This window comes from Phoenix dactylifera, chromosome 2 (assembly GCF_051530095.1).
Source record: "Phoenix dactylifera cultivar Ajwa chromosome 2, Ajwa_hap1_PhDact_Kaust_v1.1, whole genome shotgun sequence".
NCBI classification, from domain to species: Eukaryota; Viridiplantae; Streptophyta; class Magnoliopsida; order Arecales; family Arecaceae; genus Phoenix; species Phoenix dactylifera.
In genome coordinates this window covers 49,099,600-49,122,734 of record NC_143191.1, presented here as the reverse complement: position 1 = coordinate 49,122,734, position 23,135 = coordinate 49,099,600, and the positions used below count along the sequence as shown (strand labels likewise).

The window sequence follows — 23,135 nt, the reverse complement described above, 5'->3', positions numbered from 1 at the left end:
GAGCCGATTATTACATAATTGCATGAATGAGGAGCGTTCTTTATTGTTTAATGCGACGTAATGGATTTTCCTTCACAATGTTGGTTATTCGCACTTTGCTTTGACATCTTCGTATGTTCTTGACTAAGAAAGTGAATTTGTCGCTGGGGGAAAGCAAAAGAAATTTTGGTTAGTCTTCCTTTCGGTAGAGTTGGCTATTTATGTTATACAATCATGCAAACAGTCCATGCAGCAGGTGCGACGTAAATCATGAACATGATGAACAAAAGCACTGCAACTAAAACTTTCAGAATTGCTGTCATGGAGTTTGCAGCAGAGCCTTCCATTCTGTCACCTGCTTGTCAGGAGTGGCTTGTGCCGAATTCAACCATTCGGGAAACATTGCATATATCCACACTGACCAGGTAATATTTACTGATCTTGTTGGGTTACCTGTTGATCTAATCAATGACAGTAGACCAATACGCTTGATCTTCCAAAAGTTGCTCTCAATTAAATCCATGGAACATTAGACGAATTCGATCAGGAGTCAACCCGTGTGATCTCTGAGAACAAGCTGCTTCAGTTTGTAGAAAACTTTATTGGTATCTTGAACAATTTAAAGTCCAAGCTGCGCCAAGAGCAATTGTGATTTGGCCCAACCAACTACTTCTCATTCATCCTCTGCTAAGAATGGAGAGATTCCCTCCCATTGCGGTTCCTGTGCGGGCATGGGAACCCACAAGAACGTTGGAATTAAAGAGATCGAAGCCCGGGTGGTGGAGACTGAAACAAGAACTGCGAGAGTTTAGGTCCATTGCTTAGTGGAAATTTTAGTTGTCTTAAAGTATGACAGGCTAGCAGAGCAACGGCTACTATTCTTAATGTATGAGAGGCTATTCCAGCAGAAGCAACGGCCGGCTATTTCTCTCATTTAGTTCTTTCTTTCTTTTGTTTCTTTCTTTCTTTAACCCTTAATTGTAGCCATTGATTATTTTACACTCTTGTATATATTGAACAAAGCATACATCAATACAAAGAAAGAACACAGAGCATCTTTCCTCCAATCTTAGTTTTCTTCATATTTGTCATGGTATCAGAGCTATTTTAATTTTTTTTTAATGGCGTCATCTTCAAGTTCATCCTCGAATTCTATCTCGAGTGCCTCTGCTTCCATGCCTCATCTGATCATTCCAGCCCATATTTTCTCCATCATGGCGATAGCCCAGGCATCATGTTGGTCTCGCAGCCCCTTGATGGTGATAACTACCCCACCTGGAGCCATTCGATGTATATGGCATTAAGTGCCAAGCACAAAATAGAGTTCATTGATGGGTCTCTTCCCAAGCCAAGCCCGACAGATCCTCTATATATGTCATGGGTTCGTTGCCACCACATGGTCCTCTCTTGGATCATCAATTATATCTCCAAAGAACTGAGTGCTAGCGTGATCTACATCGACAATGCCCATGACATGTGGCTTGATCTCAAAGATCGGTTCTCCCATAGCAATGGTCCTCGCATATTTCAACTAAAGAAGACAATTTCCTCCCTTACTCAAAATCAAAATTCTGTAAGTACCTATTTCACCAAACTCAAAAGTTATTGGAATGAGTTGCTCAACTTTCGACCTCTACCTGATTGCTCGTGTGGCGCTTTCAAGCAATTGGTCGAATGCCAACAACAGGAATATGTTCTCCATTTTTTAATGGGTCTCAATGACTCGTTCTCTAATATACGTGGTCAGATTCTTCTTATGGACCCCTTGCCACCCATTAACAAAGTATTTTCCCTTGTTATTCAAGAAGAAAAACAGCGAGATATCACTACTGCACCGTCCCTCAATCCTGACTCCACTGCCTTGGCCAGCAGGGTACATACTACTCAACAACCTCCTCGATCAAACGGCAAGAAAAATAGCTCTAATTTTTTTCGTCGTGAGCGTCCAACATGCTCTCATTGTAACATTGTTGGACACACTGTTGATAAATGCTACAAACTTCATGGGTACCTTCCTGGCTATCGCACCAAGAGTAATTCTCAACGCTCGGCCAACCAGGTAGCCACCACGGCCTGTCCTTCTGATGCTTCACAACTGCCAATTACCCAAGAATAGTGCCAGCAACTTCTTTCTCTCCTCAAGAGCTCTTCTCTCTCAAGAGCCCTTCTTGCAGGTACATCCCCTTGTCTTGCCTCATTCTCTTCACATAAAATTTTTTGGATTATTGACACAGGCGCGACTGACCACATGGTCGGATCCGTCACTTACCTCACTTCCATCACTTCGGCTCTTCAAGCTACTGTCAAATTGCCCAATGGTGATGTTGCTTCTGTCACCCACATAGGCACTATACACCTCTCTGCTTCTCTTATTTTACATGATGTTCTTATCGTACCTTCCTTCTCCTTTAATCTTATTTATGCAAGTAAGCTTGTTCATTCACTTTCATGTTGCCTTATATTCTTGCTTGACTATTATTTTATACAGGACCCTTCCACATGGAGGACGATTGGGATGGGTAAGGAATCCGCTGGGCTATATCACCTGCTACATGATCCGGCTGGCTCGCCTGCTATTGCGGCCTCTATGGTTGTCACTTCTCCAAATCTATGGCACTATCATCTTGGCCACCCTTTTTTATCTCGCTTAGAATTAGTAGCACGTTCTATTTTTAGTATTTCCCTCTCTTCAAATTATCATTGTGCTGTTTGCCCTCTTGCAAAACAGCATCGTTTATCCTTTCCACTTAGTTATATCAAATCAAAACATGCATTTGACTTAATTCATGTTGATATTTGGAGACCGTTTTCTACAGTTTCTCGTGATGGCTCTCAATATTTTTTTAACTATTATCGATGATTTTACACGTTGCACATGGGTCTATCTCATGCGCACCAAGTATGAAACCCGCTTTCTTATTCGATCTTTTTTTGCACTTGTATCTACTCAATTCAATGCAACCATTAAACAAGTGCATAGTGATAAGGGCTTTGAATTCGACATGCGAGATTTCTTTACTGAAAAGGGAGTTATTCATCAATGGAGTTGCGTCAACACACCCCAACAAAATGGAGTTGTTGAACGCAAACACCAACACATACTCAATGTTGCTCGTGCACTCCGTTTCCAAGCTAACCTCCCTCTTCAATTTTGGGGAGATTGCGTACTTACAGCCACGTATCTTATCAATCGCCTCCCAACTCCACTTCTCTCGGGCAAGTCTCCTTACGAACTTCTTTTTTCTTCCAAGCCATCGTATTCCCATTTGCGCATTTTTGGATGCTTGTGTTATGCTTCCACTAATGCTACCAATCGTTCCAAGTTTGACGCCCGTGCTAGGCGTGGTCTTTTCTTAGGTTACGCATATGGTGTCAAAGGTTACAAAATCCTTGACCTTGACACTCATGCAACTTTCATTTCTCGGGATGTTGTTTTTCATGAAACAATATTTTCCTACCACAATCATTCTCCTGAACCTTCAATTGTGCTTCCTCGCCCCATTCCTGAACACGTGCCAACTTCCTCCTCGCCTCCACCCCGCACCACCACTGCTCTTTCAACCCTGCCATTGAACCTTTCCAACCCAAGGCGATCTTCACGGCCGCGGCAACAACCAGGGTACTTGCAGGACTATCATTGCCATCTGGCGTCATCTCCTCATTCTTCCCAATCATCCACCATGCAGTAGGGTCTCCAGCAGTCAGGTACTCCTCATGATCTTTCTTTATCACTCTTATGATCGTTTGTCTCCCACTCACCGTGCTTTTGCTTTAGCTATATCTTCCCATGTCAAACCTCGCACCTTTCAGCAGGCTGTTAAACATGCTCACTGGCGTGATGCCATGGCTACTGAGATTCGAGCACTTGAGGAGAACGATACTTGGACAATCACTACTCTTCCCCCTAACAAGCATCCAGTCGGCTGCAAGTGGATTTATAAAATCAAGTACAAATCTGACGACACTATCGAGCGTTACAAAGCTCGCTTAGTGGCCAAAGGTTATACGCAACGAGAAGGTTTTGACTACCACGACATATTTCTCTTGTAGCCAAATTAACTACTGTCGGTGTCTTCTGGCCATAGCAGCTATCAAGAATTGGGAGTTGCACCAACTTGATGTCATCAACGCCTTCCTTCATGGTGACCTCCATGAGGAAGTATACATGTCCCTTCCACCGGGTTTTTCTAGTCAGGGGGAGCATCAGGTGTGTCGACTCAACAAATCCCTTTATGGCTTGAAACAAGCCTCTCAGCAGTGGTTCTTTAAATTCTCCAACACTCTTCAAGAGCATGGCTTTCTACAAGCCTCATGTGATCATTCCCTTTTTACACGGGTACATGGTACTTCTTTTACAGCTCTCCTTGTTTATGTCGACGATATTATTATCGCTGGCAATGATAATGCTTCTATTGCTGACCTCAAAGCCTTATTCATAGTCATTTTAAGACTAAAGATCTGGGTCCTCTCAAATATTTCTTGGGTTTAGAAGTAGCTCGTACTTCCAAAGAAATTTCTTTATGCCAGCGCAAGTATGCTCTGGAAATTGTTGCAGATTGTGGTCTTCTTGGCTCCAAACCTGTCACTTTTCCCATGGTTCAAAATCTGAAGCTCACCAAGACAGATGGCTCCTCTCTGGGTAATCCCACAAGTTATCGCCGACTAATTGGACGTTTACTGTATCTCACGATTACCCGCCCGGACCTATCCTATGCTATTCAGATTCTCAGTCAATTTATGGATAGCCCTTGTCAACCTCACATGGATGCGGCTACACGGGTTATTTGTTATATCAAAGGGACCCCAGGTCAAGAAATTCTTTTTCCTTCATCTTCTCCTCTACATTTGAAGGCTTTTTGTGACTCAGATTGGGCTGGTTGTCCTGATACTCGCCGCTCTGTCACCGGGTACTGCATTTTCCTTAGTGATTCTCCTATTTCTTGGCAATCAAAGAAACAAAGTATATTGTGTCTCGTTCTTCGGCAGAAGCTGAGTATCGCGCAATGGTTTCCACTTGTTGCAAACTTACTTGGTTGTTAACTGTTCTACAAACCTTCCAGATCCAACATCCCCAACCTACTCTCTTATTTTGTGACAACCAAGCTGCCTTGCACATTGTTGCGAATCCCGTCTTCCACGAATGAACCAAACATATAGAAATTGACTGTCATCTCATTCGTAAAAAATTGCAAGCTGGTATCGTTCGCACTCTTCATGTTTCTTCTCAGCATCAGATTGGTGATCTTTTCACAAAAGCATTAGGTTCCGATTAGTTTAATTTTCTCATCCGCAAGCTGGGTGTGCATAACATACACACTCCACCTTGAGGGGGAGTCTTAAAGTATGATAGGCTAGCAGAGCAACGGCTACTATTCTTAATGTATGACAGGCTATTCCAGCAGGAAGCAACGGCTAGCTATTCCAATGGCTAGCTATTTCTCTCATTTAGTTCTTTCTTTCTTTTGTTTCTTTCTTTCTTTAGCCCTTAATTGTAGCCATTGATTATTTTACACTCTTGTATATATTGAACAAAGCATACATCAATACAAAGAAAGAACACAGAGCATCTTTCCTCCAATCTTAGTTTACTTCACATTTGTCTGTTAGTGCTGGCCTTATTTTTATTTAGATTGCGTTTTAAGTTTAATATATTTAAGTTTGTTTTTCTAATTAGAGTGGGTTATTGATATTTTCAGCTTTTAGTGGAGTGTGGTTTATAAATTGGAGAAGAGAGTTATGTGAAAAGTAGGAAAGAATTATTTTTGGTTAGACGAGGCTTCTAAATGAGAGGGAGCCAATCTCATTGTTTTGACCTTTGTTTTTTCGAATAAATTTATTTTTCTCTTCCACTATTATTTTCTTTGGGCAATTATTTACAATATATATTTTTTATTTTGGTGTTTGTTCTAGATCTTGGGCCGGTATGGTCGATTTACTCCAGATAGCATCTCGTTCTACATTGCTAGTAGATGATGCGAGAGGTAGATCACCAATTTAGAGAAGTAAAAGTAAGAAGAAGCCAATTGACATGTGTGAAGATTGAGATTATTCTTCTATTGCTTATTCTTATTGTTATACTTTTACTGTTGTTGATTAGCTGAACCCATTTCACATGATGAGGCCAAAGGCAATGGTGTTTTGGAGGATATCATAAAAAAAAGAGATTTCAACTCTTAAGAGGAATGCAATATGGAATTTGGTTTCTTTGTCCAGTGGTGTTCCTCCTATTTCTCATAAGTAGGTTTATAAGGTGAGGAAAAAAAGGAAAGTTTTCAATAAAAGAGCAAGTGGTGGATATCTTCACTAATGGATTGGTGATTGAGTGGGTTGAAAATTTGCATAGCTGGTTCAACATTGTTAGCCTTGATTTCGTAATGAGGAGTGTTGAGAATCATTACTTGTTTTACTTGTGTTAGGATTCTATTCCATGTTTATCTTAGCTCCTTATTTAGGGTTGGAAGTGGGCCGGGCAGGGCCATATGGCCCTACTCGAACTCGAACCAATTTTTTTGGGCTTCAAGCCGGGCTTAGGCTTGAAAATTCTTAGATAATTTAGGCCTGAGCCGGACCTAAACTTAGGCTTGAGCCTGGCCCGAATTACTTGTTTGGGAAAAAAATAGGTCTGTCCCAAACCTGATTGAAGTTTAATAATCATAATATTGCTTCACAAGTAAATAAGCTAGTTAAAAATTAAGCTCTCTCCTATAACTCAAATAAATGATACATAATACATTATTCTCAGTTAAATCTATTTTACCTTTACTTTCTCATTATTCAGTTTAAATAATAATATACAAAAGCAAATTGATTTGGGCCTAAATTCGGGCTCTGTTTGGAACTTGTTCGGGCTCGAGCTTAGGCTGGGCCAATGACATCTACTGGAGCCTGGCCCGAAAAATAAATAAGCTCTACATTTAAGCCCAAATCTAATCTAAACTTTTTCGGACTTAGCCCAAAGTCTGGCCCGAGCTTATTTCCAGTCATATTCTTATTCCAACTTTAGTTGGGATAATTTGCCTTTTAGTACCATGTAAGCCTTAACTTAATATATTTGAGTTGGTTTTTTAGTCAGAATGGAATATTTTTTTGGTGGGACAAGGAGCGTGGAAACTTTCTGGTTGCTGGCACCGCCTTCCCGGTCAACCTCCTGTTTGCGGCCTCCGTTGCCTGCTACACCTCCGCCGCCGGCCTCCCTCCTTCCAGTCCTGCCGGGCGACTGCGAGACGTGGACAGGTGGCAGTGCGAGCGCCCTCCGCGGCCGCAACGCTAGTCTTCCCGGGTGCCAATGGATAGTGCGACGTGGGATTCTGCGTCCGACTTTGGTGGTTGACGTGCATCTAGGGAATTGACCTGGAGCGAGCACCGCAGTTAAACATGGATTAGAAGCAAAGAGCCAAGTAAGTACACACAACCTGCAACAGAAACTTGGAGTTATTACCTCCCAACAAAACTTCGTCACATTGTCATCTTGTCATGACAGTGGCTTCTGTCCGTCGATTGTTGTACTAGGTAATGGTCCTGGCTGTTGGGTTTATTGTCATCGGCTTCAGATCTATCATCACCAGAAAAAGTGAAAGTGAAAAATACCGGCATATACATGCCGACGCTAGATAAAGACGTCGATAACTCTAGCTCTGGCGCCAAAATTTGCCAACACTTCAAAATAGCAGTGGCAGGCATGAAAATGTGATGACACTAATAAGCGTAATGGAAAGCACAATGCTTATTAGTGTCATCAGAGGCCAAGAACTTAAGGAGGGAAAGGAGCAGATGATGCTTAAAAGTATCGTCGGAATCCTACGCCCCTGTAGCCTAGGACCTAAGACGACATTTATAAGCATCGTCGAAGGCCTCCGATGATGCTTTGAAGCGTCGTCATCGTCGGAAGCTGACACTTAAGATGACGCTTATAAGTATCGCCGGAGGTCTAGACCTAAGACAACGCACATAAGCGTCGTCGGAGGGCAACTGTCCCAACCAACAAAACTCCAGCACCCAACTTGAAGCCCTCATTTTCCACTGGCACTAGCCCCTTTTTCTCCTCTCCGGCGCCCACCGACCGATCCCAAGTCCTAATGGATCTCCTCCTCCCTCCTTTTCGGCGCTGATCGACCGACCCCAACCCCTGATCCAGCTCTGCCTCTACCTGAGGTATCTTTCTCATCCTCCCTCCTCTCTAGCGTGGACCGACCGGCCCCAAGCCCCGATCGAGCTCTGCCTCGGCCAAACGTATTTGTCTCCTCCTCCCACCTCTCCGGCGCCGACCAACCGACCCCAACTCCTGATCGAGCTCTGCCTCCGCCCGAGGTATCTTTTTCCTCCTCCCCCCTCTCCGACGCCTCTTCTCTTTAATCGTTTGTATGCTTTAGATTCAATTTACAAATATTTTTTACACATAAATCCTAATGAGAAGGGCAATGTTGGGAGTGAATGGAATCTGTAAAAGGCTCAATAGGAAGAGTGTGGAGTAAAGATCTTTGCATCTATATCACCTTGCTCCTTGCTTAATTATGGACAACACCTTGGTTTTCTACTTTAAAGGGGACAATCATAAAAGTTTACAAACGAATGTTATTCTTGTTTTCTTTTTTTTTGTTAGGGCATTTTTATCTCTCTACTATTATCATAATGGTGAAAATAAGCAGTCACCTGCCACTGCTCTATCCAACTCTTCTTTAGAGACTGCCAATTGCATTTTGATCCATTTCTCTCTATCAAGAGAGAACCGCAGAGTAGTTGCATTGTAATAAAAAGTTGGTATTCATAACCTCCTTGGTACCATTTCAAGACACACCAGCATTCAGTGTAAACCTAACCCCAGATGGCAAATTTGCCTTGCTGACTGGTTTGGGGATTTTATAGAACTAGCTCAAGCTTTCGAGTTGGTGCTAAGTGAAATATAGAACAAAGATAATATTGTGATGCTTTATTTAATTAATGATAGCTATTATTCCACCGAGGAGGAGAAATAACCTTGGCTTTTCTTTTGTATTTTAATGTCTTTTTTGAGAAAGAAGTTGAAATCTTGATTAATTAACTGGTAGAAAGTAATAAAGATTGATGATGATCTTTTTTTTATTATTTTCCATTGTTTGTTTTCAGAAGAATGCTTGGTTGCCATGTATCTTGTTTTCACTTTTGTTAGGAAATTGGACTCTGTGTTAGTTAATTTTTCAAAATAAAACCTCTAAAAATTCAAAAAATAAAAGATTGTAAGTTCGATGGTTCTCTGAATAGCAAGACATATAAGGGACATATAAATCCACATGTTCATTAACATCTTCTTCTTTGATCTTTTCGTCAAATAAATTTTATGCCATCCTTCTTCATATCCTTATTTTGTTTACCTTTTTTAGATAAGTTGCAGTTCAATTAGTTTTCTAATAGAATGGACAAAAGTTGGATAAATAAGTCGAGATCCATTGCCGAATATTTGGATGGAGTTTACAATTTTATTATATTTGCTTTTGAGAAATCTAATATGAATATGAAGATTTTATGTCCATGTCAAAAATATGTAAATAGTTCTTCTCTTGTGCCAAAAACTGTTGAAGAATATTTGGTGTGGAATGATTTTCTAAAGGATTATACTGAATGGGTATTTTATAGAGAGTCCATATTGTCGTCTCTATGTAACCAACCCTCTTATATAGAACACACCTCTAGTTTTGAATCCAGTAACATGGAAACAAATTATGTAGAAGAAGATGATATAGGAGGCTTACTCAGATATGCTCTTGGACATATTATTAAAAAATTAACAAATTTTAGTAGATGACAAGAATCAGCTGTAATAGGTGATGAGCGTACAGTTACCGATTCTATACATGTTGAGAAACTTATACATTCTGATGATACAGCTCAGTATCATACTTAGAGAAATATTGTGATCAAGAACTATATCCGGGTTGTAAGAATTTTATAAATATTTTTTTTTGTGCATTTATTCTATTTGAAATATTTGAATTGATGATCTAGCAAGTCTTTTACTATGCTTCTTCAATCATTAAAGGATGCATTTCGGAAGGTGTTACTTTGCCATCCTTCTTATGAAGCCAAAAAACTAGTAAAAAAATTAGATCTTGGATACAAGAAGACACACAGTTGTCCGAATGACTATATTTTATAACGTGATGAAAATATTAACCAAGAGTCATGCCGAATATCTTCACGATGGAAAAAAATATAAAGAAGACGAGCATAATTTGTTAAATGAAGTGGATGTTGCACAGATTAAAAAAAAATCGGCTAAAGTTTTGAGTATTTTCCTCTCATACTTAGATTGAAAAGGATGTATGCATCATTGAAGACAGCTTCCTCGATGAGATAGCATAACGAAAGCCGTACAAAGAATGGAATGTTAAGACACCCAGCGGATAGTTTAGTATGAAAAATATTTGATGATAGGCATCACAAAGTTGCTTCTGATGTTCACAGTATTAGGCTAGGTTTAGCTACTGAAGGTTTATTGTGCACTTAAAGGATTATGTACTCAATCGAGCATATCTCGAAGGCTCGATTGCTAAAGAATATATTGTTGAGGAGTGTTTGACAGTTTGTTCGAGATATCTTGGAAGTGTTGAAACTGCTTTCAATCGACCTTAAACGAATTATGGTATTATAGAGAATGCAGATGTTTACAAGTTCTCATCTAGTGAAAAATTTTTGAAAAAAGTTGAAAGTGTTATTCTCGACCAAAAATCGTTGGCACAGGCTATGTTTTACTTCAAAGTGACTTAATATCCGAGTATCACAGGTTAGTGTGGTTATAATATTAGATATAATATTTTTAACTAAAGATTTTTTGATCGTTCAGAGAATTTTTAATAGCTCAGCGAAGCGTCAACATTCGTCCTAACCCAAGGATTGAGCAAAAATGGTTGGTTGAGTTATTTCTTGAATAGCTTTTCAAACAGATTAGATGTTTAATACATTAATTTATGTGGACATTAACATTGAATAATTAATCATTACTTCTATCATTTTTTTAGGTACCAACAATGATGGAGAGAAATTATTCTGATGAATTAATAATCATTGCTCGAGATCCGAACAATATTGTCAACAGATATGATGGGTTCATTATAAATAATTTTAAATTTCATACTAAAGAGCGTGAGAAATTTAGAAAAATCCAAAATAGTAGGATTATGGTTGAGGTGGACGAAAAACTTATTATGATGCCCTAACATATATTTATGAGATGGATTATTATGGAAAGTTAAAGGTAGTATTATTTCGATGTGATTGGGTGGATATAAACTCACCTAGTTGAGGCAAGATATAAATGGCTTCACATTTGTAAATTTTTCAAGGTTACTATATACTGGTATGCTATTGAAAGAGCCCATTCGTTTTTTCATTTCAATCTCAACAAATGCTTTTCGTGCAAAAATCAAAAGATAAAGATTGGTTTGTTGTCATTAAGACTAAACCTAAAGACTCATATAATATGAAAAAAAGGGTTGGAAGAAGAGGATGACGAAGTTGTAGACGAGCTACAAGCGCGAGGGCATGACAAGGGAGGAGGTTGCTCGTGTTTGTCCTTCTGATGTATACCCTCATTAGTGGAGGGAGCTTTTCACTACTGGTTTTCTGAGAGAGAGGACAGGTTGTATATATTGTTTCAATACCTTATGTTGTGGTTCAAATTTGGCTCGAGGGTGACCATGCCGAGGGAGTCAAGGGAGCTGCCGGCTGGGGCGGAGAAAGAGAGGCCACCTCATGCGCGGCGGTGTACCTGCACAAAGACTCACGGGTGGTTCCGGTGAGGGCCCTCCGATGCTCAAGTTAGGGTGGATCTTAGTTGGTCTAAAAAGTTCCTTTTGTGTTACCTGATGGGGCTATTTATAGTCCTCGTAGAGGTGTCCAGGTGGCGGAGGTATGGCCCATCCTCGTCATGGGAGGAGATAGGTTTTAGACAGATAGCGCGCAGCTAGAGCTTGCTTGAGGCGCACGGCATAGGTCGTTCCTATAAATGGTGAGGCGTTAATAGGTGTGACGGGATATGGCTGGAGCAGCATAGCGTTGTCCTTGACTGTCGTTGGCGAGTAAGCAAAGCATGGCACGGTGACGTTGTAATGTACAGCCACGTAGGCTGGCATGGGTACGCACGTGGGTGCGACTGTGGGCAAGGTCGAGCTTGATGAGGGGTCGCATCATATATTCAGAGAGGTTAGCTTGGCGGGTGCTGAGGTCCACCTCGCTTTTCGGTCCCGAGGTCGTTCAGTAGAGCTTCCCGAGCTCAAGGGTCGAGGGGCGTTGATGGATAAGACGCCCCAAGCTCGGTCGAGGCGCGTCAGCGAACATAAAGGGTGTCCTGAGCTCAGTTGGGGCGAGTCGGCGAATATATAGGGCGCCCCGAGCTCGGTTGGGGTGTGTCGGCGAATATATAAAGGGGCACCCCGGACTCGGTTAGGGCGCATCGGTGAGTATAGTTCTATGGTCGAATGAGCTCTTGGGCTCGCAGCTGATACAGTGGGGTGTTCCGAGCTCGGGCCCGGGACGTCATTATAAGCATCAGAAGAGATTACTGGAGGCCGTGGTAGCGGAGAGATCCGGCCAAGGTCAGCTGAGCCTTCGGTGGAGTCCGAGATCGGGTTGATTTTGAGCAGGACTGTGGTCCTATCTAGTCGACGTTGTGGTCTGCTCAGCCGGGACGGGACGATCCCTTGCCTTGAGCGGGACGATCCATTTTGCCCCCCATCACCTTATATTCTATTTATTATTAATATGAATTGCAAATATATACATCGAATATATTATACATTGTTTACTTTTTTTTTGGCAGATATATTCCGACATTGGTAGAACAGTACGAGCATCTCAGGCAGTTCCTCACACTTTAGTCTCGAAGAGTTATGCGAGGCGTAGAGATGAATTCATAAGTTTTTTTGAAACTCTTTGAAACTTTTCTATCATATAGCATATATCATGATATATAGTTTGCCAATATACTTTGTTGTAGATTGAAGAGCATGGTAGAGAGTCTAGTGAGGTGGAGTTCTATAGGATGACTCATACCCACCGAGATGGCAGCTTTTTCGGAAAGAGTCGAGAGATTTAGTTATATGTATTCATCTTTGATTTGTGCAACAATTTTTTTATTAGTTTCATTTTTTCAAACATTAATATGTGCTATTTTTTGAGAGATATAGGACAAAATTGCATCCCTTATTTCAGAGCATATTAGGGAGTCATCATCATCCGGTGCAACTAGTCGCGTCGAAGCTCAGGTGTCCGCCAAATTGGTGAGCCCGAAGTGTTATAGTCGAGTGAGGGGTTATGGTGCTAAAGTTACTACCATTTAGTTGTCTGCAGTAAGAAGATATACCCAAAATGCTATTGCTAGATAAGGTATTAGCACTGTAGATATTTGTGGTCTGAAGGCAGCGATGGAAAAAATGAGGCAGAGCCATCAGACAGAGTTAGAGCAGATAATGCAAAGCTATCATACCGATATAGTGGAGTTGACGTAGAGCCATCAGACTGAGATACAATTTTGATAGAGATACAATTTTTAAGGGCTCAGCTTGACCAGATTTCATCTATGTTGCATAGATTTGCCCTTTCTCAGATAAATAACTACATCAATTTGAATATTTTATATAATTATAACATATTTTTGTATGAACTTAATAATTCTCGTATTCTTAACTTCTAAAGTTTCTATTTTTTTCTTATAGGTTCCCGATACTTCATCAAATCGTAGAGATGATAATGATGCCATCGATCCCCAATACCTCATAGACCGTTTATTTAGAAGTTTGATATATATATTTTTTATATTTATATGTTGCATTTTGTAAAGTCCACACCAACAACCAGTTAAATTGAAGATGTTAGTAAAACTGTTTACTTTTGGTGAAAAATTAAATTTTCATTTTATTAGTGGAGATGCACATATTTTCTTATATTTTTGGATTGTCGATATATTACTTAAGACTTTTTTTTTTTTAATGTGGCATTTAGATCTTATATAAAGTTAATGATTTAATTAATATGTTATTAAATTATATGTTAAAGTATGGGATAAAAATAAAATATAGAAGGATAATTTTTTAAAAAAATTAATTATAATTTACCTTCCTGTACCACATCAATCTCGGATTATCGTATCGGCTTGGTAAAGTAGGCGGCGGTTGGAAGTTGATTAGTAGTAGAATTTTTTTTTTTTTTCAAATTTCTATCATATTTATTAGCAAAAGCTAGGAGAACCGCCAAAAGCTGAACGCGTTTCCCATGTAATTTTATTTCCCCCTTCCCAAGTAAGGGCAACCATTTTCCAATCAATTAATGTCATCACTCACGTCATCGGCCATTACTCCCCTTTCTATATAATGCTGGTCACCTCCTAGCCTGTAGCGATACTTGAAGACCAGAAGCCTCTCTTCCCTTCTCCACATCCTCCGAATCTTTTCGTCCTTCCTCTCTCGTTCCTTCCTTTCCCCATTGTTTCCATCACACTCTCTCTGCCGGGGTCGCCGAGGAAACGAAAAGAAATGGGGTCGGTGACGGAGGAGAACGGAGTGAAGGCATCGCCGGAAACGCAGCACCCCCGGAAGGCCTTCGGGTGGGCGGCCAGAGATAACTCCGGCGTCCTCTCTCCCTTCTCCTTCTCTCGAAGGTACCATTCTTTTTCTCTTCCGTCTCCTCTTTTTTAAGAACACATGAGCTAAAACTTAGAATCCTAGCTCCTTTTTGTTTCTTCTTTGTTATTTTGGTTTATTTTCTTAATGTTATAGAAAACCCCATGGGATTCTTTCTTTCTTTCTCCCTCTCAAGTATTCCTGGCGTCATTTCTTTAGATTTGCATCGATTTTGTTCTTTCTACCGATTTTTCTATTATTTTATTTGTGTCCAAGGATAGATGGTGCGAGATTCTTTCTTTATATTGTTTATGTTATTCTAGACAATTTTATTGATATCGTTTTTAAGGTGGAAAATAATGGAAATATTTTTAAAATGAAGCAAAGCTTGGAAAGAAAAGATTAGTGGGTGTGCTATGTTTATAAACCCTTTTTGCACCTACTCCATGACCTGCCCACTTGTTATGTTTATGACCATGGTCTGAGGTCTATTTGGACCTGGTTTTATCTTTTCTTGTTTATGAACAAGCTCGGCCAAAACCTACACCATTGATCAACAACATAATTTGAGCCCAATATAATCTGATCAAATTGCACTGTCCATACTAACGCCCCATTTGGGGGAGCGGTTGGTAGCAGAGTTTTTGAAAGTAGAACTTTTGAAAGTAGAGTTTTTTGAAGTACAACTTTTATAAAAAGCTATTTGCTATTTGGTAACTACATTTCTAAAGTGTTTTGCCATTTTAACATGTGTTTGATAAACAAATTGAGAAAGTATTTTTGGTATGATAAAATAACCATAAAGGATATTGCATGGTATTATACAACAAAGCATAATAAAATATAATATATATATTAATACATAAATATATAATATAAGATAATATTACTGTAATGTAATATAAAATTATTATATTATAGTAATATAATATTGCAAAATATAGCATAATAATTAAATATAATATTAAATTATTTAACATAACATATCAATGTATTATGATATAATGCAATATAATATTATATTTATAGTATAATACAATAATAAAGATATAAAATATTATAATTATTAGCGTAAATTAATTTCTCATGATATAACAAATTTTCTAGCTAGGTGATAAAATTGGTTAAACAATTATTAAAGAGATATTTTGTGTAATTGTTATATTTTATCACGGGTATTTTGGTCAAAAAAACAGCTTTCCGACTGGGTCTAAAAGTGTTTTTTCGAAAAGCTTCAAAATAGAGCTTTCCCAAAAAGCTGTTTTTAGCTTTCTGGAAAAGCTAAAATAGCTCTCCGAAATTTTACCAAACATTCCTATTTCATCTAAAAGTCTTTTTGGAGGGCCAGAAAATGCTTTTTGGCTCTCCAAAAGCTCCTCCAAATAGGGCCTAAGGATTCAAGTTTTGGTGGGGACATCCCGCAGGTCACCAAGATGAGGTACTGTCCTATATATCGGGATAAGACCGTCTCGCCATCATCCTAGCGTCTCGATCAGCGTATCGATATTCTCTATCTCAAATGTCAGGAAGCGGCGGGACGGCGGTGCATCCCATTCAATTAGAAAATCGGGACAGCCCCGTCTGCCTTAAATGCTTGATTGATTGGTCAATGGCCATGATGGATTCAATCCTTTAGTTGAGAGGGACGAATGATAGTTTGCCTTCTAAAATAAAATTATCAAGGGGAAGTCATCTGATGAAACATGGGTAGTTTGCCTCGTGCTTAGATAACTGGCTAAGTATCTGGATATTGTTGGAATCTAATAATTATGATCTTATATTGTTTTTGTGATTGTCCGTGATTCCTGCGGTAGTTGATTGAAATCTTTAAACATTTCTTGTCTGTGAATAAATGACTAATAGCAGGACAATTGACTGGCCTACAGGAACAATGGAGATGACGATGTCACCATAAAGATACTATACTGTGGGATCTGCCACTCAGATCTTCATAGCATAAAGAATGAATGGACAAATACCATCTACCCGATTGTCCCAGGGTATGTACCTCTGAACACCAACAAACATTTTTATCCATAATGCAACCTTTCTCTAATACTCATTTAGATGAGATTAAAGAAAATGGAAAATGCATATTTTGATTATTTTTGCTGAAAAACAGCATTCTCTTTCAATGATACAGTTGCGTGTTGTAATTTACTTGTTACTAGCAGGAAGTTTCTACTCATGGTGCTGCGCCCGCTTCAGAATCTTAGGAAATTTGCTCCTCTACCTACTTCCTAAGCACTTCCAATTCTAAATTTTTTTTGAGAGACCTGCTTTTGTGCACCCGCATATGCAACTAAATCTGCTCCTGCAGCCAACCCAGTTTCTGGTAACTAAGCTTTACGTGATCTGCTTTCTTTTATTCAATGGTATGATTAGAGTCGATTTTATTTACGATATGACGCAATTATAGCGTGACTTGTCAGCATTGGAGACTCACCATAGCCATTGCATATCAATGGACACCAAAAGACTTTTGAATGCTTGCCACATAAAATAGGACCTGGAGTAAAATCTTTTAGCTTTTGCAAAATTTTGTTAGCATAATAAAATCTTTTATTTCAATTGCTGATGCATGTGCTGGCTAATAATTATCTCAAGAATCTGGTTGACTGCACCTATAAATGTTAAATGTGAAGATCTGGCCTGCTAACTGTGGCAAGTGCTCGTTTGTAATGATGTCATGGTCTGTCATGGTTTTCATCTTACTATTGCTGTTGCAGTCATGCCTGTGCATGGAGTATCAGTGCATTCATCCTTAGGGAAGCAGAAATTTTCAATATTGCTTCACTCTCAACATCATTCACATGAGCACAAAAAAATATTCACCATTGCACAAAGCAACCATTTGATAGACATCCCCCATATACATGAAAGTACATGAAGATTCACCAAAAAGAAGTAACTTTGCAGGCATGAGATTGTTGGCGCCGTTACTGAAGTGGGGAGCAATGTACGTAAGTTCAAGGTTGGAGACAAGGTGGGAGTGGGCTGCTTGGTTAATTCTTGCCGTTCCTGTGACGGCTGCAAACAAGGTTTCGAGAACTACTGTCCGAGAATGATACTTACGTACAATTCCATCGACGCTGATGGAACAATGACCTATGGAGGGTACTCTGACATGGTAGTCGTCAAAGAGCATTTCGTTATGCGGATCCCTGACACCATGCCCCTAGACAAGTGTGCCCCACTGCTTTGTGCTGGCATCACTGTATACAGCCCATTGAAGTATTTTGGACTCAATGAGCCGGGGAAGCATCTTGGGGTGGTCGGGCTCGGAGGGCTCGGCCATGTAGCTGTGAAGTTTGCCAAGGCATTTGGAGTGAAGGTCACAGTGATTAGCTCGTCCCCGAGGAAGGAGAAGGAAGCAATTGAACATTTGGGAGCTGATGCTTTCATGATCAGCAGCAACCCTGAGCAGATGCAGGTAAAATAGAGCAATTCCAACTACAAAATCCACAGCAACCAACACTTGTATCTTACTCTTGTATGTTATCTTGTCCTGTTAGGCTGCCATGGGCACGATGGATGGTATTATCAATACAGTATCTGCGGTCCATTCCCTCATGCCACTACTCTTTCTGCTGAAGACCCATGGGAAGATGATCATGGTGGGTGCTCCAGACAAGCCCCTGGAGCTACCAGTTTTCTCTTTGATCATGGGTAAGTAAAGTGCTGTTTCTTAAATGTGCTGTAAGATTGGTGTTTCCTATGTTCTACTTGATGGTGTTTTGATGAAATGAATTGCTGGATCTGCCTATAGGTGGGAAAATTGTGGCGGGCAGTTGCATTGGAGGAATGCAGGATACCCAGGAGATGTTGGACTTTGCTGCAAAGCACAATGTAACAGCGGACATCGAGCTCATTGGTATGGATTACGTGAACAAGGCGATGGAGCGACTTGCCAAGTCAGATGTCAGATATCGATTTGTCATTGATATCGCCAACACCTTGACCGCCGCTTAGATTTGGGGTTGCAAAGATTGCTATATCCCATTATTTAGGACTTTCTGGTTGCTATCGTAATGTTCTTTCCATGTTGTTGGATTGTTGTTGGTCATTCTATCCTATGTTTGCCTTACTACATCATGTCCTTATCATCTGAGATTTTGGGAGAAGCTGCTGTTTGATGGTCGTTGCTTTATAATGTGAGGTTCTGTTCTTAGTACATTGAGAATTTAATAACATATGGTGTGCCCCTCAACATATGCTTGATGGATTCCACATGTTTTAACCTGTTATTAGATGTCGAGCAAGCAGATTATTACATAATTGCATGAATGAGGAGCGTTGTATGTTGTTTCTGCCATTATTGTTGTTATATGTTTGCAAGGAAAATCCTGATGGGTATGGTAATGTGTGTATTAAACGGTATGAATGTGAGAAAAAAGTGAGGTCTGCCCAAGATATATAAGAATATATTTACATCTTAGTGAGAAAGAACTTAGGGATCAGCCTAGACTTTAAGTGCGAATTTGGTTTCCTGAGGCTGTGAAAGAATTTAGCGAACATACGGGACGATCTGAGGCAGAGTTGATACTCCAGTCTTCTCTAAAATTTGTCTTGCTGCTCTCAACTCTCTTTGTGCAATATCTGCTGGCTGCTAGAACCATAGTGGTTCTGTTGTTATTGTTGCTTTCTAGGCACTTCCTCTATATTTTTCTATCTTTTGAGGTCTGTGTTTCTTCTGATCTAGTCCCTAAATCTTATGCTCTCTTCCCTGTTATTGTTGCTATTTTGCCTCCAAATCCTGGCTGATAATGCTCTGGCTCGGTAAACAATGACCTCCAAATCATGCAAACAGTCCATACAAACATGATGAATAAAAGCACTGCAACTAAAACTTGCAGAATTGAATTCATGAAGTTTGCTGCAGAGCCTTCCATTCTGTCATCTGCTTGTCAGGAGTGGCTAGATAATTACATATATCCACAATCACCAGGTGATATTTCCTGATCTTGATGGGTTATCTGTTGATCTAATCAGTAACAGTAGAGTAGTCGCTCCCTTCCATACTCAAAGTAGGCCAAAAGATCTCAGTGCCATACGCTTGACCTTCCAAAAGTTGCTCTCAATTAAATAGATGGAACAGTAGATGGATTCGATCAGGAGTCGACCGATGTGATCTCTGAGAACAAGCTGCTTCAGTTTGTCGAAAGTTTGCTTGGTATCTTGAACAATTTTACGTCCAAGTTGCGCCAAGAGCTATTGCGATTTGGCCCAGTGTATTTATTTCCCTTTTACCTTCAGTAAAATGAAACAGAATTATAGCACCGATGCACCAGCATGCTCGCAACAGGGAAAACCGATCGATGAATTTAGCCTCATTCTCAAGATCACTTGTTAGATATGATCAGTTTGAAATAATGTGGGGCACACCAGGATAGTGCCAAATTTGCATCTGGAATAAGATTCTTTGTCTCAATTTAAGCATTGTGTTGTTTCCAATTACAGCTGAGTTGCTATCATCTGTGTAAAAAGTCAAATGTGTGCTTGCTTTCTGGTTACTTTTTTGTTAGTTTTACTAACCAAGTGGGGATGAAATGTAGGGTTGGTGAAACTTTGAGGACCCTTGGAAGGTCAATCCCTGGTTTTCCATAGCCTGACTAAATTGTTGGAACTTGGAGTTGGCAATTTCACCTTACAATTTTGGTAGGTTTGGCATTTATCCCAGGGATAAAACAGGATAAATGCATGCTTTATCCCTCCAATTATGTCGTTTCCAAACAATGTCGATTAATTAGCGCCGCCCGCTTCACAACGAATTGCTTTGAAGGATGCAATGATAGAAGGGTTAATTGAAGAGGATAGATCCGGAAAATTATAAATACGAATGCCAATCCTTATATTTATACACTATATACACTGGTAGGGGTTGATCAGGCTAATCCCAAAGCTTACCCCCCAATAACTGCCAGATTGCTCTACTGACCTTCTATCTCTTTAAACTCGCCGAACCTTCTTAGAAACTCCTTTTGCACTGATAACATAATTCATCACCGTTCTTCTCACAAGAAAGCAAGCAAGGTATGTTGACCGAATCTTCTTTCACATCCAGAAGAGAGGCAATAAGCTATCTGAGAGAGTGGTTCAGATGACTACTGGAGTCATTGATTAAGCAGGTCAGATGAGCTTAGTGTGGCATGCCAAACCCTACATAAAAACACTATCTAAGCAATTTGATATCATTATACCAAATGATATAATTAAGTTGGTTCATAAAAATCTTCAAACTAGGCTATATTTGATGGACGATGGCACAAACTAGGATCCTTTATGGTGTAGACCATGCATTGTATAGTACTATGCATCCCTGAATGGCTATTATCAGAAGATGAATGGCCATTAAACAATGTGTATTGTGCATAATACGACAAATGCTCGTGGACTGTTTTGTTTGATGGTTGTCCATTTTTGATAGCGGCCATTTATAGCTGCACACCACTCTACGATGTCAGATACATATTACAGAGAATTTGTGCTCCAATGGCACAAGCTCGAACTCGAACCGAATCCTCGGTCCTCCATCAAGACGTCAAACGGAGCTCCTCCGCACGTCAATTTTAAAATTTCTAAATCATTCTTCCAATTACGAATTGGAAAAGGGCGCCCAATATAAATCCTTCTCCGAGTCGGAATAAGACGTTATATTATGCTTTTTAATTTGGTACTTTGCAGAACCAAAACCTAACTTTGCTCATCTCTTATAAATAGAGCTCCTTCCGCTGCTCCTCCCTCCACTAGGCTTTATACTTCTTTTCTTCTCCATGGCGAATCCCTCGGAGATCTCTTCTTCGGAGAGCATCCCAAGAGACGCACTGGGGCTCGTCTTTCGTTGCCTAAGCTCAAGAAGCCAGATCAATTTCAGCAGGGCCTGCAAGGCTTGGAAGGCCGCGGCCGATGCGTTCCCTCCGATCCCCAGGCGAAGAAGCGGAGGCCGGGGATACCGCTCGGAATTCTCACCCTCCTCTCCACTGGGCGATCCACGGCGTAAGATGGTGAGGACTTGGGACTCGCGTCGACTTCGTTCGAGTAGAAAGATTTAGAAATCTACATTTCGTTCTCTTCTTCTTCTTCTTTTCTGTTCTTTCTTTTTTTTTCCATTAGTAGTGGGTTTACGAAGCAGACAGAAGTTGTAATCCAAAGAGCAGTTGGGAGTGGTTTGTGTTCTGAATGATGAAATCTTCGCTCTGTTGATCTTTTGATGTATTCTGATTCCCAGTTCGTTCATCTTTCCATGGATCAGTGTTTAGTTTTTCATTGAACTGCATATTCTTATCAGTGAATTGTTCAGTTTCTATTACAATTCTTCTTGTGTTCTCATCTCCCTTCTTTCTATAATAACAATACTTTATATATATATATATCTACTCAGCTAATGTGAAACTAAACACATGTCCACACGAATTTTCACATACTTTTTCGTTCAATCCTTAACCTCTTCGTCAGGCTAAGGGTTCAAATCCATTCAAGTCTAATCACAAACACCACAATCGGCCTGTGGTCGGCCCCAATAGATCCATATTGCAGTGTCTCCTATTCCATATACGTTATAGGTCGGATTTACTTTGATACCATTTGTAACAATTCAGGTGCTCACCTAAAACGGCTAATTAGAAAGTATTATTTAAGATTTCTTAATCCTGTATATGTACCCAAGATCTACTTAGCGAATAACCGATGTAGGATTAAACACATATGTGCACGGATTCTTAGAGTATGTTTTCATTTTCACTAATTCCTAATTTTGTTTAAAAATATACATTTGTTGTTGGTGGTCCAAACCGAGAACGATTGGCACAGCGGTGTGAACGGGGTTCCGTTTGAGTTGCCTTGGTTGGTGTTGATTGCGCTCCACCTTCCACCGGGAAACCTGCAAGCAAGCCTCGCACCACCACTGGGGCAGTGGGGGCCCTCCGACGATCAAGTCAGAGGAGATTGGAGGAGAAGGAGAGATAATAGTAGCAAGTAAGAGAATGCTCTGGAAGTTCTCGCTTACCCCCCCTCCTCCCCCCAGCCGCATATATACCAGGCTGGGGGGTCTTTCAGGGGGGTTCGTCATCGTGGGGCACGATGGAGCTGCCACTGACACAGCCGTTACAGGGCGTCGTGGGGCAGCGCTGGGTACGGCCATGACAGGACGTAGTGGAGCTCCGCCTTGTACGGCTGTTACAGGGGATCGTGGAGCAGCGCCAGATACAACCGTTGCAGGGAGTAGTGGAGCAGGAGGCTGCGGCGTGCCTCTGGGGAATAGCCTGTCGTTGTCGAGAGATGTCCGACTCGGGGTCGGGCTGCGGAGACGAAGATGTCCGACTCGGGGTCGGATTGCTGGATCAAGGGGCAGCCGACTCGGGGTCGGGCTGCGGAGCCGAAGATGTCCGACTCGGGGTCGGATTGCTGGATCAAGGGGCTGCCGACTCGGGGTCGGGCTGCGGAGCCGAAGATGTCCGACTCGGGGTCGGATTGCTGGATCAAGGGGCCGCCGTAGTCTTCCTGGGCGCGCGTGCCGGTCACGTGGGGCATGGTGGCTAAGTTCCCCCGTAACAGTAGCCCCCCACTTCC

The 23,135-nt window shown here is 40.7% G+C and overlaps 1 protein-coding gene across 1 annotated transcript; it reads left to right on the top strand.

The window, feature by feature from the left end:
• Positions 1-14,301: 14,301 nt before the first annotated feature.
• LOC103721082 (putative mannitol dehydrogenase) lies at positions 14,302-18,799 on the top strand. Its single transcript, XM_039123059.3, has 5 exons — positions 14,302-14,605; positions 16,454-16,567; positions 17,487-18,000; positions 18,083-18,236; positions 18,337-18,799. Exons 1-5 carry the CDS (start codon positions 14,481-14,483, stop codon positions 18,537-18,539), a joined length of 1,110 nt encoding a protein of 369 aa, XP_038978987.1. The 5' UTR covers positions 14,302-14,480; the 3' UTR covers positions 18,540-18,799.
• Positions 18,800-23,135: the final 4,336 nt, after the last annotated feature.